General features: G+C 55.1%; 1 protein-coding gene across 1 annotated transcript in view; it reads right to left on the reverse strand.

Annotated features, from left to right (window-relative positions):
* The window catches only part of CCDC33 (coiled-coil domain containing 33), a 116,601-nt gene that overhangs the window by 82,897 nt on the left and 13,106 nt on the right, over positions 1 to 20,598 (reverse strand). Inside the window, 3 exon segments of the mRNA XM_033440158.2 lie at positions 8,543 to 8,706; positions 15,002 to 15,077; positions 16,435 to 16,540. Of these exon segments, the coding sequence (XP_033296049.1) occupies positions 8,543 to 8,706; positions 15,002 to 15,077; positions 16,435 to 16,540 (346 nt within the window).

Consider the following 20,598-nt stretch of genomic DNA (forward strand, 5'->3'; position numbering starts at 1 on the left):
TGGGGACTGCTCTAGAAATCAGAAACGGCACATTCCAAGGAACTCTGAGAGCAGCACTCTGGCAAAGGGAAAAATCTTTCTGTAAAACCCAGAACGCTCCCACACATCATCTGAAATAGTCCTGCTGTTCTCAGGGGAGCCCCTTCTGGTCAACATGCGGAGGCATGGCATCTCAGAAAGGCAGCAGGGCAGGGATAGCCTTTCCATATGGTCCAGGGGAAAACCAGAGCCCACAGAGCTTTGTGACTGGTCCAAAGTCAGACTCAAGCCCCAGTCTGTCAGGCACTATCACATCCTTTATCCTCTCCAGAGGAGAACTTCCTTGTTTTCCAGAGAGCCCTTTTTCTCTCTTGAGGCAGGAGATGGTACGGGGCCAAGAAGGGGCTCCTGCCTGTGCCATCTGCCAGCCTTTGGAATATCTAGCTGTGGCCTATCCTGTGGCCTAGCTTGGTGGGGGGACCTGGGAGCCATCTCCTTAGGCGGAGGAGAGAGGGTCAGCTGTCAGTCAACACCATAGCCCTAGGGGATGGAATGACAGCCCCCTTGACAAGGGACAGCCCTGGGTGGGACAAGCCCGTGAGATCCACCATGACTTGGAATTCTTCTTGATAGTTCACTCTGAACATCCCCTCTTCTGAGTACCCCCTTTCTCACGGATGCAGCTTTAGAGCAGGAGGAATGTGGGCAGAGATACAGGTGAACTTCCCAACCTCAGAAGAATGACTTGAGACGCAGAGCCCTACCTCCTGCCCCCTTCCAAGAGACAGCCCCCCTGAGGGGTCCTGGAACCCAAGTTCTGGGGCCTGGAACCTGCTCAGCTGCCTTCTGTCTTGGGAGACTGTGGGCATAGGACATGTGAGTAGTGTCTACCAACTGCCCTCCTCCCACTAGGCTGTGAACTCCTGGAGGACAGGGATTTGCCTTGTCACTGCTGTAGCTGTTCCCAGCTCCCAGGCTGGGCACAGTGGGACCCAGCAAGTGTTTGCTGAGTGAAGGGAGGGGTGACAGACCCTTGGAAAACCACGTGGAGACGGAGGTAGTCCCTCCTCTCCAGCTCTGTTAGGCCAGCCCCCAGTCCAGACTGCTGGGACCTTGCTTTAAACGCTGGCAGCTCATCAGTACCGCCCTGGAAGCAGCTCTTGGGCTGGGAGGAAGGTTCAGATTCCAAATTCTAGTCCAAACGCATGTCCTCAGACGGAGGAAAGCAGAGCCCAGCTGTGGGGACTGGGGTCCCTTGAGACCCTCGGTCCAGCCTGGGTCCTGGCCTCCATGTCCCTGCCTGGGGCCCTGTGGCTGGATCCTGGGTCTGTTCCTCCTGGACACACTGACCATCCTGATTGCCCGCAGCTGTAGTCATGGTCTGCGCCCCCTACCCCCCACCCCAGGCCCTGCTTTGAACATCCACAGAACACAACATGCACACGGCCCTCCCCACAGGCCCTGGGGCTGCCTGGGAAGTCAGAAAATGAGAGACGGGGGAGGAAGAGGGGCTGATGGGGGACCACCACTCCCTCCCCTCACTCAGGGCGAGCCGCACCTCTGTCTCTACCTTTGTGGGAACAGGGAAGGGGGAGGCCACAGCCTGCCCTCCCCAGAGAGAAAACCGCTCAGCCTTGGGAGCATTCCCGGGCCAGACAGACAGGATTAACGCTCAGGCTCATGGGTTGTGGGTCTGAGTCCTGGCTGTACAGCCTACTGACTGTGCAGGCTCATCCTTTAACAATCTCTGAGCTCAGCTCCCCCCGATGATCGCTCTCTGTAACGCACAGGTTTCTGGATGGACGAGAAGGCCAGTTTGGGGAAGACTGAGTCTGGGGTGGAGTGTACACTCACCAGTGGGTCCAGGGGCTGGAGCTTAGGAGAAAGGCCTGAGCTGGATCTAGACATCTGGAACCTCCAGAATAGGGGTTGGGGTGGGTAGCCTGGGGTGAGCGAGATCTCCCAGGAGAGCAGAGATGCAGGGGAGAGTCGAGGACTGAGCGGGAACATGGGCATTCACAGGGTACAGGGAGAAAGGACCCCACAGAGGAATGGGCAGAGAGAGAAGGGGGAATCAGGATGGGAGTGTCCTGGAAGCAAAGAAAGAAGGGGCTTCAAGAAGGGGGATGCCTCTCAGACTCGTATAAATGCTGAGCGGCCGTGGGGCAGTATCTGGCCCCTGGGAAAGGAGGACAGTCCGCGAAGCTGGCTGTGGAGGTTGAGTCTGAGCAGACTGAGGGTTCAGGACGGGAAGACGGGAGGTGAGACTCAGATCCAGCTGAGCAGAGGTGTTTGTTCTGCCGGTAAAAAGTGGTTGATTTCACATAACAATGTGGATTTCTGGCTTCTCTTGAAAAATGGAGAGCACCGGCAACCCAAGCCTGCATTCCTCCCTCCTTGGCAGAAATCAGCAGGGGTGCCTGGGGGCTGCTCTCAATGAGCCAGTGCCCTCGGGTTTGCCAGTGGATTCAGCTCTCTACGGCATCATACACCCGGCTGACTTCAGTGTTTTTTAACTGGCTTGGGACTTGAAGGCACTGACCGTGCCATCCCTGGCCATTCCTTCTGGTGGAATCTCATTGTGTGTGTAGGGATGGGAACAGACAGATATGGGGAGAGCACAAGGGCAGAAGGAGCTGAATTGGAACCTGAACCCTGGCTCCCTGGCCAGTGGGTCCCTCCCTCTTCGATAGATGCTAGACCATGGGGCATGTGACCCTGAAGCCAGTAGGGGCCAGGCAAGGGCAGAGCGAAGCCAGACCGAGCCTGGAGGGGGCACCAGGCCTCCTGGTTTCTCATGGTGTCCTGGGAGGGAGGAGGAGCCCCGTCAGCAGCGGCTTTGTCCGCGCTCAGAAATAAGCAAACCAGACAGCCTATGTCTAATGCAATGAGGACAGCAGGAAGGCCCCCACTGGCTTGCCTCATTTCCTGAAATCTCCCCACTAATACTTGCTTCTTTTGGTAAGCATTGTCCTTTCGGGCTGCTCCTCCAGGATTCCAGCAGTCCTGGGGGAGAGCTCAGGCTTTGGGGGCTTGAATAAATGTTTCGGCATGAGAAGACCTCACGGGCCCTTGGCAGAGGTGATGGGGGAACATCTGGAAAGAATCCTGCGGCTTCAGTCTGGCTGGGGGTCTCGGGCCAGCCTCCTTTTAAGCGCTGATGACAGCTGTGTTTATAGCCCTGGGACATGGGGATGTTCTCACTGAACAAAAATTCTGAGGCTCTGAGCCTCAAGGGACTGACATCATTTGGAACAGGTGCAGGTAGGTCAGGCCACGCCGTAGGCAGGAGGCCCTGCATGGAAGATAAGACCCAGGATTCTCAGGGCCTTCTCTACCACGTGACTTCTCCCACAGGCATCCTGCTGGGAAGGAAGGAGGCTTGGCCTCTGCCAGAGCAAGTGGCCGGTTGTCAAGATGGGGACAGTCATCTTCATCTGCTCCACTCCCACTGGCCATCCATGTGAACTTCGTCAAGTCCCTTCACTGCCCTGGGCCTTGGCCTCCTTGGCTATCACATGGGGCTAATGCAACCTGCCTCCCAGGGCTGCTTTATTAGAGCCAGAGTGCCTGGAGACCCAAGCTCTGAGTGAGCTCAGTGTGGGACGCAGCAGCAAATGGGGGCTGCTTTTTACTCCCGGTGCCGTCCCATGACCACTGTCACTGTGAGTGTTATTGTTATTTTTGCGAGTCCAACACTCTGGCTGCGGAGACCATCTCCCAGGTCACCTGTGGTTCATACCGGACCTCCACCTACTTCGCCCAAATTCCTGCCCTCTGGGGCCCTTGGCCAAGGTCCACAGCCAAACAAGGGAAAGTGTGAGCAGGCAGGTCCCAGGAGCGGTCTTCAGACTGGTCACTGGATCTTCTCTGCAAGTCTGGGTTAGGACCCTGATGCCAACATCCCCTTCCAAGGGCAACAGCTACGTAAAGATCGAGGCGGAGAGTGAGGTGGAAAGAGCTTTTGATTTGGGAATCCTGGGTCCTGGATTGGGTACCCACTAGTTCTGTGACTTTGGGCAAGTCACAGAAATGCTCTGAGTCTTAGTAACTGCATGTATAAAATGAGGACAATGTTACCTAGTTCATGGGACGGACTGATGGTTAAATGATATCACACACACACACACACACACACACACACACTCTTAACGTTCCTTTCTTACTAGGACCTCTGACAAAACTGCCCTACTTTCAATATCTTCTTCAGTTAGTCACCAGGGTCAGGCTCAGTCTGGGGCCAGGGTCAGGGCTCTCAGGCTTATCCAAGAAAGGAAGCAGCCCTTCCCCTCCCAGTACTTGCTCTGTCCCTGCTCATTAGCTCTGGGCAGCAGGCAGTCAGAGAAGAAGCTGCCAGCTGGCAGCCCGGCCATCCAGCCTTTGGCCAAGGGTCAGAAGCCCACAGGCCGCCTCCTGGCTGGCCCCTTCTCCACACTCTGCCTGCTGGGGTACTCCCCACCTGTCAGGACCACTGCCTTCCTGATCCCTGCTGTGCTCTGACAGACAGGTCTCTCTGTGCCAAGCTGGGGGGCAGGTGCTGGGCACTTCTCAGGCCCCAGAGACTTGAGCCAGGCCCAGACCGCTCAGGGGAGACCCTGGGCCTGACCACTGACCCAGCAGACCTGGATGTGGAATCTGTTGGGCAGTACACCTGGGGCTCTTGTTGCCTCTAAGGAACTGAGTCCGTTTCCCAGGCCAGAGCACAGACCAGCCCGGCAAGCCTGGGACAGCGTGGAGGCCAAGCCTTATACCCTGGCCATGGGAAGGCCAAGACTCAGAGAGGGGCAGCGACTCCCCTGAGGTCACACAGGGAATCAGGGGCTGTGGGCCAGACTCTGGGTTTTCCTGATTCCATTCTGGCTTCTCTCCACTGACCTGTGGTTTCTTCTGCTAGGTCTCACGTGCCCACTGTGACTCTTACTAAGGATACCCCCTCTCCCTGTGTGATATTAGACCTGTCAGCATCTCCCAGATGGTGGTCTGGCTCCACCATCCCTTCAGCCCATTGGGACAGGTTCCCAGGTGAGGTATTCAGCATCAAAAGGTAAAGTAACTTTCCCAAAGTCACAGAGCATGCTCAAAACATGACCAGATTCATTCATTCACCTGTGTATTCATTCATTCAACAATTATTAATTGAGAACTTCCTATGTTTCAGAGTCTGTGTTGAAAGTAGGGATAGGATGGTGAAGGAAACAGACCTGGTGGTTGCTCGTGGAACTAGCGGGGGACGATGGGATGAGGCACTGACAAAGAATAAGCCAAGAATCACATCAAAGCCCATGAAACACGTGAAACTGCAGCTGCAACACTGGAGAAGTACACAGTCCCATGGAGGCATGTAATGCGGGAGGATTAGGCCTGATCTGGGAGGTCGGGAGGGCTTCCTTGAGGAGGTGATGACTGAGCTGAGATCCGAAGAGGGGAGGGGAAGAGAGAATGTTCTGGGGGAGGGAGCGTGCAAAGGCCTGGGGTGGGAGGGAAGAGGGTCTGCTCAGAGCATTGAGAGATGTTTGTCCATCGGGTGTGGCTGGAGCAGAGAGAGGGAGGTGGGGTCATGCTTCTGGGGAGCTGGAGGCGCTGACAAAGACCCAACCATACTGGGCCTAGAATCCTCAAACCCTGAGAGCAATGTGAAGGGTTCAAAGAGTGGGTTCCTCTGGTACTACGGCATCACAGCATCGAATGGTAACCTGCCTTTGAAGGGGGTTTGAAGAGGGGCAATATTAGATGTACCGAGAGCAGAACAGTGCAGTAACCTAAGGTGGTGGAGCCGGCAGAGAGAAGTGGATAAATTCAAGATCGGAGAGGAACTGACACGACTTGGCAATGGATTGGATGGGGGCAAAAGAATGTGATTACTGATGCCAGGATGCAGATGAGCTCATACGAAGAGAGAGTATAGAGAAATAAGAGAGACCTAGGGTTGAAACCTGCGACAGGCCGACATTTAATTCCAGGTAGAGTGTTGAAGAGGTACACATAGAAGAATATAAGAGTAGGGCATCTTGGAAGCCAAGAACAGCAAGGGCCGCCAACACAATCGGTGGTCATGAGGGGTTAATGCCAGAGAGACCGAGAAAGATGAGATACCCATTGGAAGGAGAACTAGGCATGATGATCTCTGGTGACTTCAGAGACAGCTATTTCAGTGGAGAAGTGGGGTCAGGCTGGAAGCAAGTCAATGGCTTAGCTGGAAAGAGGCAGAACCGACCACAAGATGAGCCAAGTGGACCTGTTGGTCTGTCATAGTCGCCACTGGAGGACACACCCTATTACTAGATCGGCTCAAGGCTAGAGCCTGCATGGTGGAGGGAAGTGGCTACACCCCAAACTAGGGAGGCCCCATCTTGGACCTGAACCGTATTCTGCTCCTCACCAATGGGTTGAGTAAGTGGCTTTGGGGCACTCTCGGGCCTGTGCTTCAACCCTCCCCCACCTTGGGGCCCCACAATGAGCCTGCCTGCTGAGGATGCAACACCCCAGAGAGGAGGAGGGAGCTCGGCAGAGACAAGAACCTCCAGGACCCCATTCCCAGTCTGAGGTGAGACAAATGGGATGGAAGAAAGTAGGAAACGAAGCCAGGAGACCGAGCTGAGGGCACCAAAATACAGGCAACAAAAAGATGAGAAAAAAATGCTTTGAAAGACTATAAAATTATATATATTCAATATATATCATGTAATATGGTTTAATAGTATTTAATATATATAGTATATAATATATATTTTGAGTATTGAAATATTCATTGTGAGAAAAATGAAAATTTTGGTGGATTTGCTCATGCCTATTATATGCTCTGTTACTGTGTATTTGGAATCAGACATGGTGGAGGGGCGGATATCATATCCTTTCCAGGGGTTAGGGCTTCTGAGGGTCTCGGTCCTCCCTCTGGGGTTCCTGCCTCGGGCGGGGGGGCTCGCACTGAAAGCCCTTTTCAGGTCCTGACAGCTGGGCCTTCTTTCTCAGAAGCCCTCCCTTCTGCTTTCATTTGCATCTCATTAGCACCTCCTCGGCTGGTGGCAGCTCAGCCGCCCGGAGCCCTGGAACGCAGGCTGCAGGCTCGCCTAGGCCCTGCTCCCTGCCCCCTCTCTGGGTGGAGATGGGTGCACGGATGCACCAACCCCTCCACACCCCTCACCCAGGCTCCGCGGCTTGGCTCCCGCTGCGCGTTCCCATGGCAACCGGGTGATGGCGCAGGTCGCGGTGGCTCTGTCGAGGAGCCAGGGGCCGCCCAACTCCCCGCCCCACCGCCCAAGCTGGATTGGTGATAGGCGGGGCCTCAATCTCCCGAGATGATCGGCGATAATTGGTTTATGGAAATAGCTGAGGGGAGAAGGCGAGCTCCCTGCCAAGCCTGCTCTCAGCCACCTGTCCTTCTTCACCACGGAAATGGAGTCGGGGGAGGGGAGGGCCGAGGAGCTGGGCAGGGGAAATGGGGCTTTGGAGACAAGCGTTTCACCTGTTGGGCTCCAGCACCTCATCTATCCCACTTTTACTGTGTGTGTGTGTGTGTGTGTGTGTGTGTTGGGGAGGGGTTGTTGTCATAGTAACCTGGGGTGTTTGCCTCAGTGCTCCTTGACCCCTAAGTGTGCTCAGGCCTATACCGGGCATATTGTTGGGGAAATGGAGAGGGAGACGTGGGATCTGTCCGTGGGAGCCCCAGTTTAGGGGACAGAGAAGCAGCACATAACTTCATTTATATAAAGTACGTCAGACCAGCGTTGCCACTGCTGTCCGTCTCCAAAGGAGAGAGAGCTCAGCTTGGACGGGCGCCTGGAGGAGGAGGATCGCAACAAGGCTTTGAAAGTGGATTTTGGCAGATGTTGGCGTAGGCACTCCCCAAAAGAAAATGTGGGCAAAGCCTGTAGGCAGGCACTGAATGCTGCTGGTATTGGTAGAGGAGGGGAGGGGTAGGTGGCTTGGTGGGGAGGCCCCAGTGGCTCCCAGTGTCTACAGAAGGGGCTAAGGGATGGCAAGCTCATGGGAGGGGATTACTGCATGGGGCTTTATAATCAAGACTGAGTAGATATCCAACATCCATACAGAAGCTTGGCTGGATGGAGACTCTGTCACCCCGATACCCTTCCAGGAAAAGTGAGGCCCATGAAGGGGGAAGTGGACATGGCATGGCAGGCCTCGCTTGGATACCGGGCTGTGGGAAGTGTGTACCCTGACTCCGGCTGGTTGGAGGGGAGCGTGCATTAAAGGATCAGAAGGAACTAGGGAAGCACCTGTAATAGAAATGACCGGAGAAGTGGTGGGGGCCAAGGAGGAGGATCCTACCCCAGGACTGGGCATGGCAAGATAGGGCAGCCCTTAGTCCTTCTCTTTCCTTTGACCATCACCTCCCACTGAGTCCAGCCCAGGCCTCTGCATCCAGGGGCCCTGCCCCACTGAGGTCGATTTGTGGCCAAACACTGGTCAGCTGGTTGTAGGATCACGGAGTGGCTCTTCCCTCCTTCCCCAGCCCTTTGGGTGCTCATATTCCAAATATCCATACCCTGGTTTCTGCTCCAGCTTGGACACCGTCCCCTGCCCTCACTCTCAGCCAGCTGCTTGCACTACCACATAGGGCCATGGCTCAGAGCCATCCTTAGAGGCAGGAAGGTTGGTGGCCCCATGGAGAGTGACTGGGATGACCTCCTTATCGGAGGGAGACAGGTGGCTGATGACAGAGTCCACATTCTGGGAGGTATTCGTGGGCTCCTCTGGTCCCTCGGTGACCTGTGGGGAAAGCCAAGGCTGAGCACCGCTTCCAGTGTGCTCACCTCCCTTTACTGCCTCCCTATAACTCTAGCCCCCTCTCGGTTCCCCTCCGAGTGGCTGTTTCCCTCTGTCAGCCCCACAGCCAGTCTGGAACTACAGGGGCAGTCACCTTTGACCCCGTTTTCTCCCTACCTCTGTCCCACACTCCACGTGTCTGTCTCCCTCCTGCTTCCTCCAGTCCTGGATCTATCTCTTCCTGCAGAATGAGACAGGCCACTTCACCTTTCAAGTCCAGTCCCACCTCTAAGCCTTTGCTTTTCCTGGTACCCTTGCCTGTAATTTCTAAATCCTGCCCTACTTTTGAGGTTCTAGCAATTGGCCCTCTTTGCTCCTGCAACCTCACCCCAGGCCAGCTGTCACTTCAGGTCCCTCCTGTGCACAGCGCTTTACAGTTTACAAAGCCTCTCCACATCCATGGAGTCACCCAAAGCATTAAGTAGGGAGGAATGAATGTGTCTTTCCCAGATGCCTCATCCATCGTCTACCCAGAAAACCCTGCGGACCAGGAAGGAGGAGAGGTGCCTGCCCGCACACGGGGCCTCCTAGGCCGCTTGCCCCAAGCAGACGTACGTACAGGAGCTCAACAGCTCAGCATCTTGTGGATTCACACGCTGGAAAGCAGAACCTTGAACCAAGACAGCGAAGTGGAAAAGGGAGGGAGCTTACCAAGGCCCAGGGCAGGCTCAGTTTGACTCCGGAGGCAGTGGGGAATCCAGGGAGGGTAGCAGAATCAGGGTATGGACGTGGGGCTGCTGAGGTTGAGGTGTCCTGTCCTCCCTCGGCACTGGCTCCTGGCTCTCATTCCCAGTCCCGGGGGGTTGACACAGTTGACCCAGATTAAGCCTCATCTGGCAGGAGGCCACCCCCCCACCTTCTGTCCCTCCCACTGATTAATCAGCACCAGCTGATGTGAGAGGCCCTCCTGGCCCTGGGAGAGAAGCAGTGGACCTCTTCAGGTTGGAGATGGGGCCCTGGGGGAGGGCGTCACTGGGGGCTGACCCTCTTATCTGGGAAGCTTGGCCTGTCAGTCCTGCATTTCAGAGCAGGCTGTGGCAGGGGTGGTGGAGTCCTCAGAGCGGGAAGAGTCCACGGAGACCATAGAGAACCATGTGAGACAGAGGCCCAGAGAAGAGGAGGGCCTGGTCCGAGGCAGGCTTTGTGCCGGTGGCAGCCCCAGCAGGCTGGGTCCCCTGACTCCGTCCTGATGAGCACTGAGTGTCTGGAGGGCTGGCTTTAAACCAGCTCTACCTCTCACCACGGCGGGACCCTAAGCCAGTTGTGCTCTGAGAATCGGTTTCCCCAATGGAAAGATGAGTGCTTAAACCAGACCGTCTGAAAGTTGCTCTGCTTCCTCTGTGAGGGTCCAGGTTCCCCATACACTTCTCCCCTTTGAGCCCGGGGGTCCCGGGCACATTGGCTTCTGACTCTGGGAAGCCTCCGGGCCGAGGCAAAGGGGAGAGCTTTTTATGGTTGTTCTTTCATGCAGTTCCCTGCGCTACTCCAACCTGTTAGCATCTCCTGCCAGCTCTACCTTCACACCATGTCTAGAATCTGACCTCTTCTCACCATCTCCACTTGGATTCAAGACATGGAATTCCTGCACTTGCCTCCTCATTGCTTTCTCGTTTCTGTTTGCTCTGGCCCTCCCTCTGCCCTGCCCCATCTCACAGAACAGCCAGAGTGATCCTCTACAAATTTCAACCAGACCACATCACTTCTCTGCTCAAAATCCGGCAGCAGTAGCTCCTTGTTTCACACAGAGCCTCACTGTGGCCTGTAAGGACGATGCACTCTGCTCCAGGAAGCTGACCTCGTCTCATCTCTGGGCCCCTTGCCCACTCACTCCAGCCACACTCGCCTTCTAGTGGTTTCTCGCAACCACCAAGCTGGCTCTTGCCTCCCAGCCTTTGCCCTGGCTGACCCTTCTGCCTGGACTGCTCTTCCCTACATGTCCATCTCTGCGGCTTGTTCCTTCACTTCCTGCACGTCTGACTCTTTCTCAGAAAGACCTTCCTGGTACAGGCTGTGGTCCTTGCCTAACAAGATGACTAATTAGGAGGTGAGAACATCACCCCCCTCCCCAGCCCCAGAAGTGACAGCCCTACAGAGACTCTCCTTCCCTTCCTCTGGCTGAGGAGCCCCTCCTCCAACCCAGGACTCAGCAGAAGCCATCGCCATCTGCAGAGGTGTTGAAAGCTGCCCCCTCCTCCCCTGTTCCTCTGCCAGGCCAGGGCGGGAGGAGGGGGAGGGAGGTCAGTACTCAGAAGGAACGCCTGCCAGGTGGAGGGGGAAAGAAGGAGAAGCAGCCACAAAGCCACCCCCTACCCTCATAGATCAGTGTTCTACCCTCACTGCACACCCCGTAACCCACTCACTCCCCAGCAGGTTTGATCTGGTTTGGTGATATAGGAGCAGGACTAGCAGCCTAGGGGTCGAGAGACCTAGGTTTTAGCCCGGCTATGCCCCCAACTCTCTAGGTGACCTCTCTAAGCCTTAATTTTCCCACCTGGTCAATGGGGATATCTGGAACGGTTTGTAATTCAGCCTTCCTAATAACTGGCCTGAGGTTCTTGCAGTGAGGTCAGGAGAGGTGACTAATGTCCCTCCCACTCCCAGATTCCCAGGAACTGCCTAAGATGGTAGCTCCAGCCCCCTGATTGCTGTGATGAGCTCCCTAGGGCCCCAGAAGTGAGGGCCCAGCAGCATGGCAGTTGCCCAAAGGCTCTCAGTGACTCCCTGGCAGCCCCAAGTCCAGCCAGGCATTTGGCAGACCAGGCCATGAGTGGTGCCTCACCTACGTCCTGTGCATCCTCTGCACCCTCTATGTCCTCTGTGCCTCCCCTCTGGGACAACTGTCCGGGACATAAAGCTTGCAGGGGGTTTGGCAAGAGCTGCTCACGCTTCACCTTTGGGCGTGAGGCCCGCTGCCGGTCTGGCGCCTCCTGGTGAGGCCTGCAGGCGTGTGTCCGCTGGGCAGGCTGGGCCCAGGGCCAGGGAGGCCTGGGGCCAAGGAGGAGGCCTCGAGGGGGGACAATGGGCCAACTTTTCTGCCTTCCCCTCTTTCCTGCCTATGTCTGGATGGGAATCTGCAGGCTTCCCTCAGATGTGTGCCGGCGTCAGGACTGATGTCCTCTCCACGCCCCGCCCTTCCCAGGCCCACACTGGAGACTTCAGGGAACAGAAAATGTACAGGCTGGGTTACATGTGGGGCAGTGAACTGTGGGTGATGACGAAACTAAGTATGAGGTCCTACAAACCCATCTGTAGGGGTGACATGAGCCCGAGGAAGGGAATTCACTTCCCCCGAAGACACCTCCTGCAGGCCAGGAGCAGAGCTGGATACTTACACACCACTGGTTTACTCCCTGTTGACTCATGCAGCACTGCTAGGGTGTGGAAATCAGTGGGCAGTATTTCTAGGCAGAGGTTTAGCTGGTTTACCACTGCCCAAGGCCACTCAGCCGGTACTGGCAGGGCAGGGTTATAATTCCAAAGCACAGCTCTCTCAGCTGCTCCACTGGGGCCTGGCATGTGGGAAGGCTCAGAAGTTGCTAATTCCAACGTCTTACCCTCCAGACAGCCTGCCTTGCCCTCAATAAGCCAGGATTAGCCAGCAGATGTCCTGAAGGACCTGTGACTGCCCATCACTCAGGGCATTTGGGGATATGTGTGCTGGGGGGAGGGAACAAGGTGGGAGGGAGTAGGAAGATTGCACCAGCAGTGAAGGAGTTAATGGCCTATCAGGAAGGGACTTAAATTGGTTCTCCTGAAGGGAGAGATGGAAGAAGACAGTCTCCTCCACCCTTCCCTGGCCACTCCTCTGCCCGGCAATCTGGGAGGCCATGGGAAGCAAGGAAGCCAAGTTCCACCCTCCAGGATGCCCCTGGATCTGAAAGCCATGCCACTGGAGAGGCTCTGATGGTGGCCAGAGGAGGGGGCACTGGGCTGGGAATAGTCATTTGGGCTAATTCACTCCAGGGGCCTCTGTTTCCTCAGCTCTAACACCAGGGCTTCGAGTGGAAAATGGTCCCTCATGTTCCTTCTCGTTTCAGCATCTAAACTTGCCTGGGAGCTATGACGGCCATGGTGAGGCCCTTCTATAGGTGAGGAAACAGGCTCAGGGACACAAAAGCCCTTGCACCAAAGCACACAGCTTAGCTCACAGGCACAGAGCCGGAAATAGAACCAGGGTCCATCCACCTCCACTTCCTGCTGTCTCTCCTCTCCTCTCTCACCAGCCGTTCTTTGTATGTGATGTGCTTTCTCTGGGCCACGATGTATACACTCTAAAGCTCATAACCCGAGTAGCTAGTACTAGCACATGGTACTAACAATAGGAGTTGTGGTGTTTAGAGCAGTAGAGGCTTTTCAAAAGGACACAGAAGTCAAAACTCATAAAGAAAAGGATTGATATGATTACATTAAAAAATCCATACTGGGGCTTCCCTGGGGGCACAGTGGTTAAGAATCCACCTGCCAATGCAGGGGACACGGGTTCCAGCCCTGGTCCCGGAAGATCCCACATGCCGCAGAGCAACTAAGCCCGTACGCCACAACTACTGAGCCTGCGCTCTAGAGCCCGCGAGCCACAACTACTGAGTCCATGTGCCACAACTACTGAAGCCCGCGTGCCTAGAGCCCGAGCTCCACAACAAGAGAAGCCACCGCAATGAGAAGCCCGCGCACCACAATGAAGAGTAGCCCCTGCTCGCTGCAACTAGAGAAAGCCGTGCGCAGCAACAAAGACCCAACGCAGCCAAAAAATAATAAATAAATAAATTTATTTTTAAAAAATCCATGCCAACTTCTATAATGTTTCAAAATTCACCACAACACATAAAAAAAAAAGACAAACTGGACGGAATATCTGCAGTATATATAAAAGGATAGATATCCCTAATACACAAAGAACACTGAAACCTGTAAACATTACCATAACAAAAAAGACATGAATGGAGGACTCACAAAGAAATACTAATATGTGATATTAATATGTGACATGTAATTATGTACATTATGAACATCCTTATATGGGATTCTACCCAGCTATCAAAAATGTTTCCCAAAGCTATGAATCAAATAAAACAAATCTGGCTCCTTCTCAGGGCTCCCATGCACCCTCCCTGGATCCCCGAATCCGGTTGGGTGGGCAGGTGGGAATGAGCTCCGGAACCACCTGGCAGCTTAGGGCCCCCAGGTCAGGCTGGCTGGGTGCCTGGTCCCACGTGTCTGACATTCCGGAAGAAGGCTTAAAGCAGGAGGGTGGAGTCAAGAGGAGGAGCCAGCTATGGGTAGAGAACACAAGGAACCAGAGACACCAAAGTCAAGGGTACTAAAGTAGAAACCGCACTGGGGTCTCGGTACCCTTAGCTGTTTGTTTTATTTGACCTAAGAGTGTAACTGCAAAGAGGGTGTTCCCTAGTTAGCAACTACCTGTGTACCTTTGGCAAGTGACACAGTGAAGGGCATGGGTTCAGCCTTGCCAGTTAGCACAAGTAAGGGGCATGCTGCTCTGTCACTGCTATTAAGCACCTATCATGTGTCAGGCGCTCTTCTGAGTACTGGGAATAGAGTAGTGATGGAAACAGACAAAAATCCCTTCTCTCCAGACATTGGAGCATTTGTGGCCGGGGGAGAGGGCTGGGCCAGGGCTGGGAGATGGTGGAGCAGTGGGGCATGGGCACTGCCCGGGCAGCAACCTGGGAATCTCCTGGAGGATCTTGGAGGATGACGGTGAGCGATCGCAATAGGCTCTCGGAACCTCTGTGACACACCAGCGACAAGAGGACAAAAACTCCTTTCCAGGCTGTGTATGTGTGTGTGTGGGGGGGGGTGTGATATACCCAGTTCAAGCTACGTTTCTCTCTGGGTCACAGGGAGATGGGCAGAAATCACGAGACTGAGTTGATGACACCTGCAGGCACACCGCATTTCAGAGCCCATGTGTTCCAGGAGTATAGGACACCACCGGGAAGAGCCACAGCGCCTACCTCCTTCCCCATTTCACAGCTGTGAAAACTGAGGCCCAGAGAAAGGAAGCTTCTGTCATGATTCAGGAGCAAACAAAATAAGGGACTTTGAAGGAGAGATGAGTTCATGCAGGTGCACGCCCCATGCCCCCAGGCCTCAGCTTTTTCTCTTTTCCATACCATCCTCTTGCAGGCAGGAGTGTTTGGCCTTGTTTGCCAATCTTGAGGAGCAGTACTTGGTATTGCTGGGTGATCAGTCCTGCTCAGACAGCTGGCCTGGGTACCTTGGGGTCTTTGGGGGTGGCGCACAGTATGGAGCACCAGTGTGGGCTCAGGGGTACCAGACACCGGCTCTGGGACCTGGGCAGGGGGAAGGAGGAGGGCAAGTGTCTAGCACTTTCTCAGCAGGGAGACATTCTGCGAGCGGAGGTGATGTGTGGGCTCTGGGCCATGGCCAGCTGGGCAGGGGTCAGCTGCTGGGCAATCGGCTCTTGGAACCCCCAGAAGGTAAAGATAGGGGTGGACCGCTCTCTGCCCAGACCTGGAAAAGCAGTGAGCTCTTGCACCCACTTGGGTCACCTGGGCAACACTGTGTGAAATCACAGGGCAGGGCAGAAGTCACACAGACACCTGTCAGGTGCAGTGGCGGTGGAGTCCGAAGCCCTTCCTCCTATTCCTGGGGTTGTGTCCTGCCTGCTCTCCGGCATTCAGTCCTCATCCTTCCTGCTCTGGGTACCCCAAACAGCCCATCAACCAAGATTCACCAGTGGTCCTGTGTGCCCGGCCACATGCTGACCACAGTGCAGGAAAGGAGGAGACCCAGACACTGCCTGCAAGGAAGTTGCAGCTTGGTTGGAAAAACAGCTATTTCTGTTAGTGAACCTGCCGGCATCCTGCCTCTTTGCATGCCTTTAGCCTTCTGTTTGTATAATAGTAATAAACACAAAGTTCAGGAGAATGGTTTCCTCTTGGAGGGTGTGTGGGAAGATGGGGGAGAGAACGGGAAATAAGTAGATGTGGTATTGTAACGTTGTCCCCTTAGACTGGGTGGTCAGTTAAGAGGTGTTCATTATATTATTGAAAATAAATGATAAATAACTAAAGAGGGCTATGTACGGGTCAACAATTGTTCTGGAGTATGGACCAAAGATTATGACTGATCCAATTCTGAGCTCCATAAGAAATGATTACATAAATAACGACTCTTTTTTTTTTTTTTGAGCACTTACCACATGCCGGGCACGGTTCTGCCACCATGAGATGGCAGAATGAGGAGTGACTGGCCCTTGGCATGGGGGTGGAGTCTGCTCCATGGGGAGACGAGGTGTGAACTGGCCTCAAAGGATGATCGATACGGGGTGGGGTTGAGAGATGTCTGGAAGACCCCTGTGGCCTGCCCCATTCTTTGGCCAGCTGCTTCAGACACCATACGGAGGGTTCTTCCCATTTTCCTTGGTTTGGGGGCCAAGAGCAGGCCCACCCTGGCAGCAGAAAAGCTGAGGACTCACCTTTGATTAGAACTGAAAGGTCACCAGCCAAGGTCACCCAGATGGTTGGGGATGCACGCTGTGAGTCCCACTTCCAGGTTTCTCCCCTCCCAGGCCTGGGCCGACACTGTCACAATCGAGCATGCGTGGAGAAGACCTCAGTGGGTGGTTCCCCAGTCTCCCTAGAGTGCCTCCCCCTTCCACTCAGTCCCAAGCGCCTGCCGCCACACCTCCTTAAATCCTGCGCCCTAACTGCCTTGCCTGCCCTGCCCTGCAGCTCCCCGCTGGCATCTGAGCTTTCTACAGCTGCAGCTCCCAGCCCGTCGGCCTTCCTGCCTGGGAAGAAGATAATGCAATTGGGCACTGGTTCCAGGCCGTCTGGCTCCAGAGCCCTAGTGAGCCCTGAGCCCTGCACACTCAGCAGCCAACGGAAAGAGGGCCTTCCCACCGCCTCACTCGCTGGCTGCCCGGCTCCCTGGACCAAGGGCCCCTGGGACACTCACTCCTGTGCTACACTAACCTTCCCTCCAGAACTGCTTACTCCTCACCAGTGAGACGGCCATCAGCCTGGGGACTGGATGTGGCTCTCCTACGTAACAACACTACGAACCCCATTCCCCCTCCCGCGCAGGCTCTTCTACCTGCCTCATGGCCCTTTCCCAGGAAGGGGAACTCCGCCTCCCCCAGCCAAGGGAAATGAGCCTGCTCCCCAAACGTCCAGAAGACCTTCTGCTCCCCTGACCAGGGGACCAGCCCCAAGCTCTGATGACTCAAGGAGATTCCACTGTTAGGGGAAGCAGGTAATGATTGATCTCACGGCTAATAAGTAACCCTACCCAACCCCTCCCCTCAGGAGAGAACACTTGGTGCTGCATCATTTGGTAGGGCCAGGGGTTAAACACAGCCATTAGGGAGCCCACAGTCACTGCACACTTGATCTGAGGCTGGCTCTTGGGAAGGAGGGGTCCTGCTTCTTCCGCTGGCTTTGCACTGGGCTTGCTGGGCAGCAGGAAGAGCCTACCCCTCCACCTCCCCCATTCTTTCACCACCACTTCCCCACCCCCATCACTTTCTCTCCATTTCTTTTGGGCAGTTGAATTGGGCTTCTGGGAAAGGGAAGGGATAGATGAGGTGGAAATTTAGTGTGATTTTTGTAGCAAATAGCAGCCAATAGCTATGTGATCTTGGTTCACATACTAACCCTCTCTGAGCTTTGGTTTCCTTCTTTATACAGTGGGGAAACCAGGCAGCTTTGAGGACTGAAAGAGACAATGCCGGTCAAGCCCTTAGTGCTGATACTCATTTAAGTTCTCCAGAAATGTTCGCTCTTTTCCCTGCTAAACAACCTTGGACTTGGCAGGTTGTCCCCAGAAGAAATGGGCCAGAAAAGTGAGAAATGTCTGCAGGGTGCAGTCTCCCCCCAGCGCCTGAGCCTTCACCCCCACCTCAGATATCCCAGCCTCCCTCTTCTCTTCCCCAGACCCACTCTGTTCCCAGCTTCCAAGACCACGCCCACAGCCACCTTTCTCCAGGCAGCCCCCTCGCCAGAAATCTCTTCTCCCCTCCTACCTAAATCCAATTTATCCTCAGGGTCCAGCTCAAGACATTTCATCCAGGAAGCCTTCCTGAGCCCCCTTCTCTCCTGCTCTGAACAGTCCTCTGTCCACGGTAACACCTGCCTGTGCCTGTGTTTGTGAGTTCACTCCCGTTAGGAAATAAACCTGAGGTCAAGTGCCTGCCCCTCCCCAAGTTATTGGCAATTGTCAGCCAAGGCAGTTCTTTTATTTTATTTTATTTTATTTTTGCGGTACGCGGGCCTCTCACTGCTGTGGCCTCTCCCGTTGCAGAGCACAGGCTCCGGACGCGCAGGCTCAGCGGCCATGGCTCACGGGCCCAGCCGCTCTGCGGCATGTGGAATCTTCCCAAACCGGGGCACGAACCCGTGTCCCCTGCATCGGCAGGCGGACTCTCAACCACTGCGCCACCGGGAAAGCCCAAGGTAGTTCCTTTAGAGGGCCTCTACCCTCCAAATGCCACTTCCCGTCAGCACCAGCAGTGTATACAGCAGATGCTCACTCATTGGCTGAAGGATGGCAGACTCCAGCAGGGCCCCCTCCTCAGATTACAGTGGTGAATCCACAGCCCGCTAGGTCAGGGTCATCAGGGGCTGCTCTGACCTCACATCAGCTGAGGCTCAACCCGGGAGTTTCTGCAGAGAGATTTGGGGGTGAGTAGGGGAGGACTGGCTCCACCTTGTGCTTCAATTTCATCTCCCACTGGGGCCCCTGGGGGCCATTTCACACCCTACCCCTTAAGGCACTGAGCAGAGTTTGAGCTTAAGACACTGCAGCCAGAGCTCTGCAGGGGGCACCTGGAAGCCCCTCTCTCTGTGGTTCCCTCCAGCCTGTCCTCCTTCCTGCCCTTAGTCCCGCCCACACCAAAGAAGCAGCCCAAGGACAGGGCCACCGGCTTCCTCTGAGAATGCTCCAACTGGGGAGCAGGTGAGTGTGGCAGGAGGGTCCTCTCCCGTCACCTATGGTGCTGGGCGCCTCCCATCTGTACCGTACATGCATTCTCCCTCTTCTCCACCCTGCGCTGTGCCCAGGAGGCTGACCCATGTGGCCACTTCAGTGGGTTCTGTTTGGGTTGGGTTTACGGGAGGGCCATCAGGGAGCTAGGAAGATCCTCCTGGCTGGTTCTCTGGGCTGGCTGGTCCCTCTCCCCAGGGCCACCCTGCCTAGCAGGCAGCACTCTCCATACAGCTGCCCCTCCAGGTCATCGCTCCCCCTCTTGCCTGTTCAGGTCTAAGAGACAGTGACGGCTCCTCTCACTTACTAGCCCCCAGGGGACTACACTGTCCCTTTTGTTTTTCCTAAACATCACTCTCAACTTTGCAAATAGCGCCTCTAATAAATTCCCCTCAAATGACAGAATTTGAACGCCTTCTTTCTCCTACAAGGCCCTCAACTGATGCTCCTGCTGCGTGAGCCCTTCTTTGCGGGCCTGAGCGCTCATCTGATAAATACCCTGGTATTGCCGCCATGCATCACCTCCACATCTTCACACCCTGCTAACGATGAGTGAGCTCTTACTTTGTGCCAGGTGCTGTGCCCAGAGTTTACCTCACTGTCTCATTTCATCCTCACACTCACAGCCCCAGGAGTTATTGTTTTTACTCCATTTTAGAGAAGAGGAAACAGACACTCTGAGAAATGAAGGGACTTGTCCAAACTTTGAAGCAACAGAGTTGGGATCTGAGTGCAGATCTGCTGGCTCCAAAGCCTATGGTCATAACCACCAAAGCATATTGCTTTTTCCTTTACTCCCAGGGCAAGGGGTCACATCTCTCCATCCTTCACTCCTAAAACTGGGACAACACGTAAAAGGTCAAGGTCAGAGATGAAAACACCCGACCTCTTGAATGGGGCCAGAGAGCTGCTCTGTGACAGTGCTGTCCACAGACACCAAGAGTCAAAGGAGAGAGAGGCGGAGCATCCTGGAGGCTCACTGGGCACGGCTGGGCCAGGCCCCTGTAAACCAGGGCAGAAGCTGGGGTGTCCAGAGGAGGCCATTGTATCCAGCACAAATGCGTGGCAGTGTTGTTTGGTGGAGTCCTGGTGCTTGGGGGCTATGCCTGGGATCAAGCTCCCAGTTCCAGCTAAGCCCCTTCAAAGCAGCCTGTCTGCTGTCTGGGTGGTGGATCCTGGAGGCACTGGGCGGCTGCCCTCTGACCTTCCTCTGGTGCCCTACTATGCAGAGGTGACCTGGATCTTCTCAGTCATTGGCTCCTGGGCCTAATGCATGTACCTCCATCATGGCTTACTTGATAGTCCCAAACTTGTCACCGCGCCTCGTTTCTGCCCCTCAGGACTGACCAGCCTGGCCCAGCACCATCACACTGGGCAGCAAAAAACACCATCCACCGGCCTGGAATCCGCCAAGTGAGGCTTTAACTGGGGCTCCTCCAGCCCCAGCAACAAGCATTTGCACAAGTCCTTTGACCAGCTGGGGCCTCAATTCCTCACCTGCAAAGCAGCAAGGAGAATCTACCTTGCAGGGGTGCGGTGAGGATCAGGTGAGAGAATGGACGCCTGGCACATGGCAGGTGGCCCAGAAAACCGAGCTTCCCCCATGTTTATGCCAGTTTGTGCCTATTCGGAGCCCCTGCGGCCCCAGCTGTGCAACGGGAGACTTGGGGTGATTGTCACGGATATGCTATTCTCCTCGTTGGCTGACACCGCGTCCCTTAGCTCAGCAGGCATGTTTATTGATCACCACATTGAAGGAGTCCTCTCAGCATTGGTAACCAGACCTCTTGTTTGGGGCAGCCCAGGTCCCATCATCGTGCCATGAATCACTTTGCTAAAGAAGCAACGTGGCTTTTGGGCATTTTT

This window comes from Orcinus orca, chromosome 2, assembly GCF_937001465.1.
Source record: "Orcinus orca chromosome 2, mOrcOrc1.1, whole genome shotgun sequence".
Taxonomy (NCBI): Eukaryota; Metazoa; Chordata; class Mammalia; order Artiodactyla; family Delphinidae; genus Orcinus; species Orcinus orca.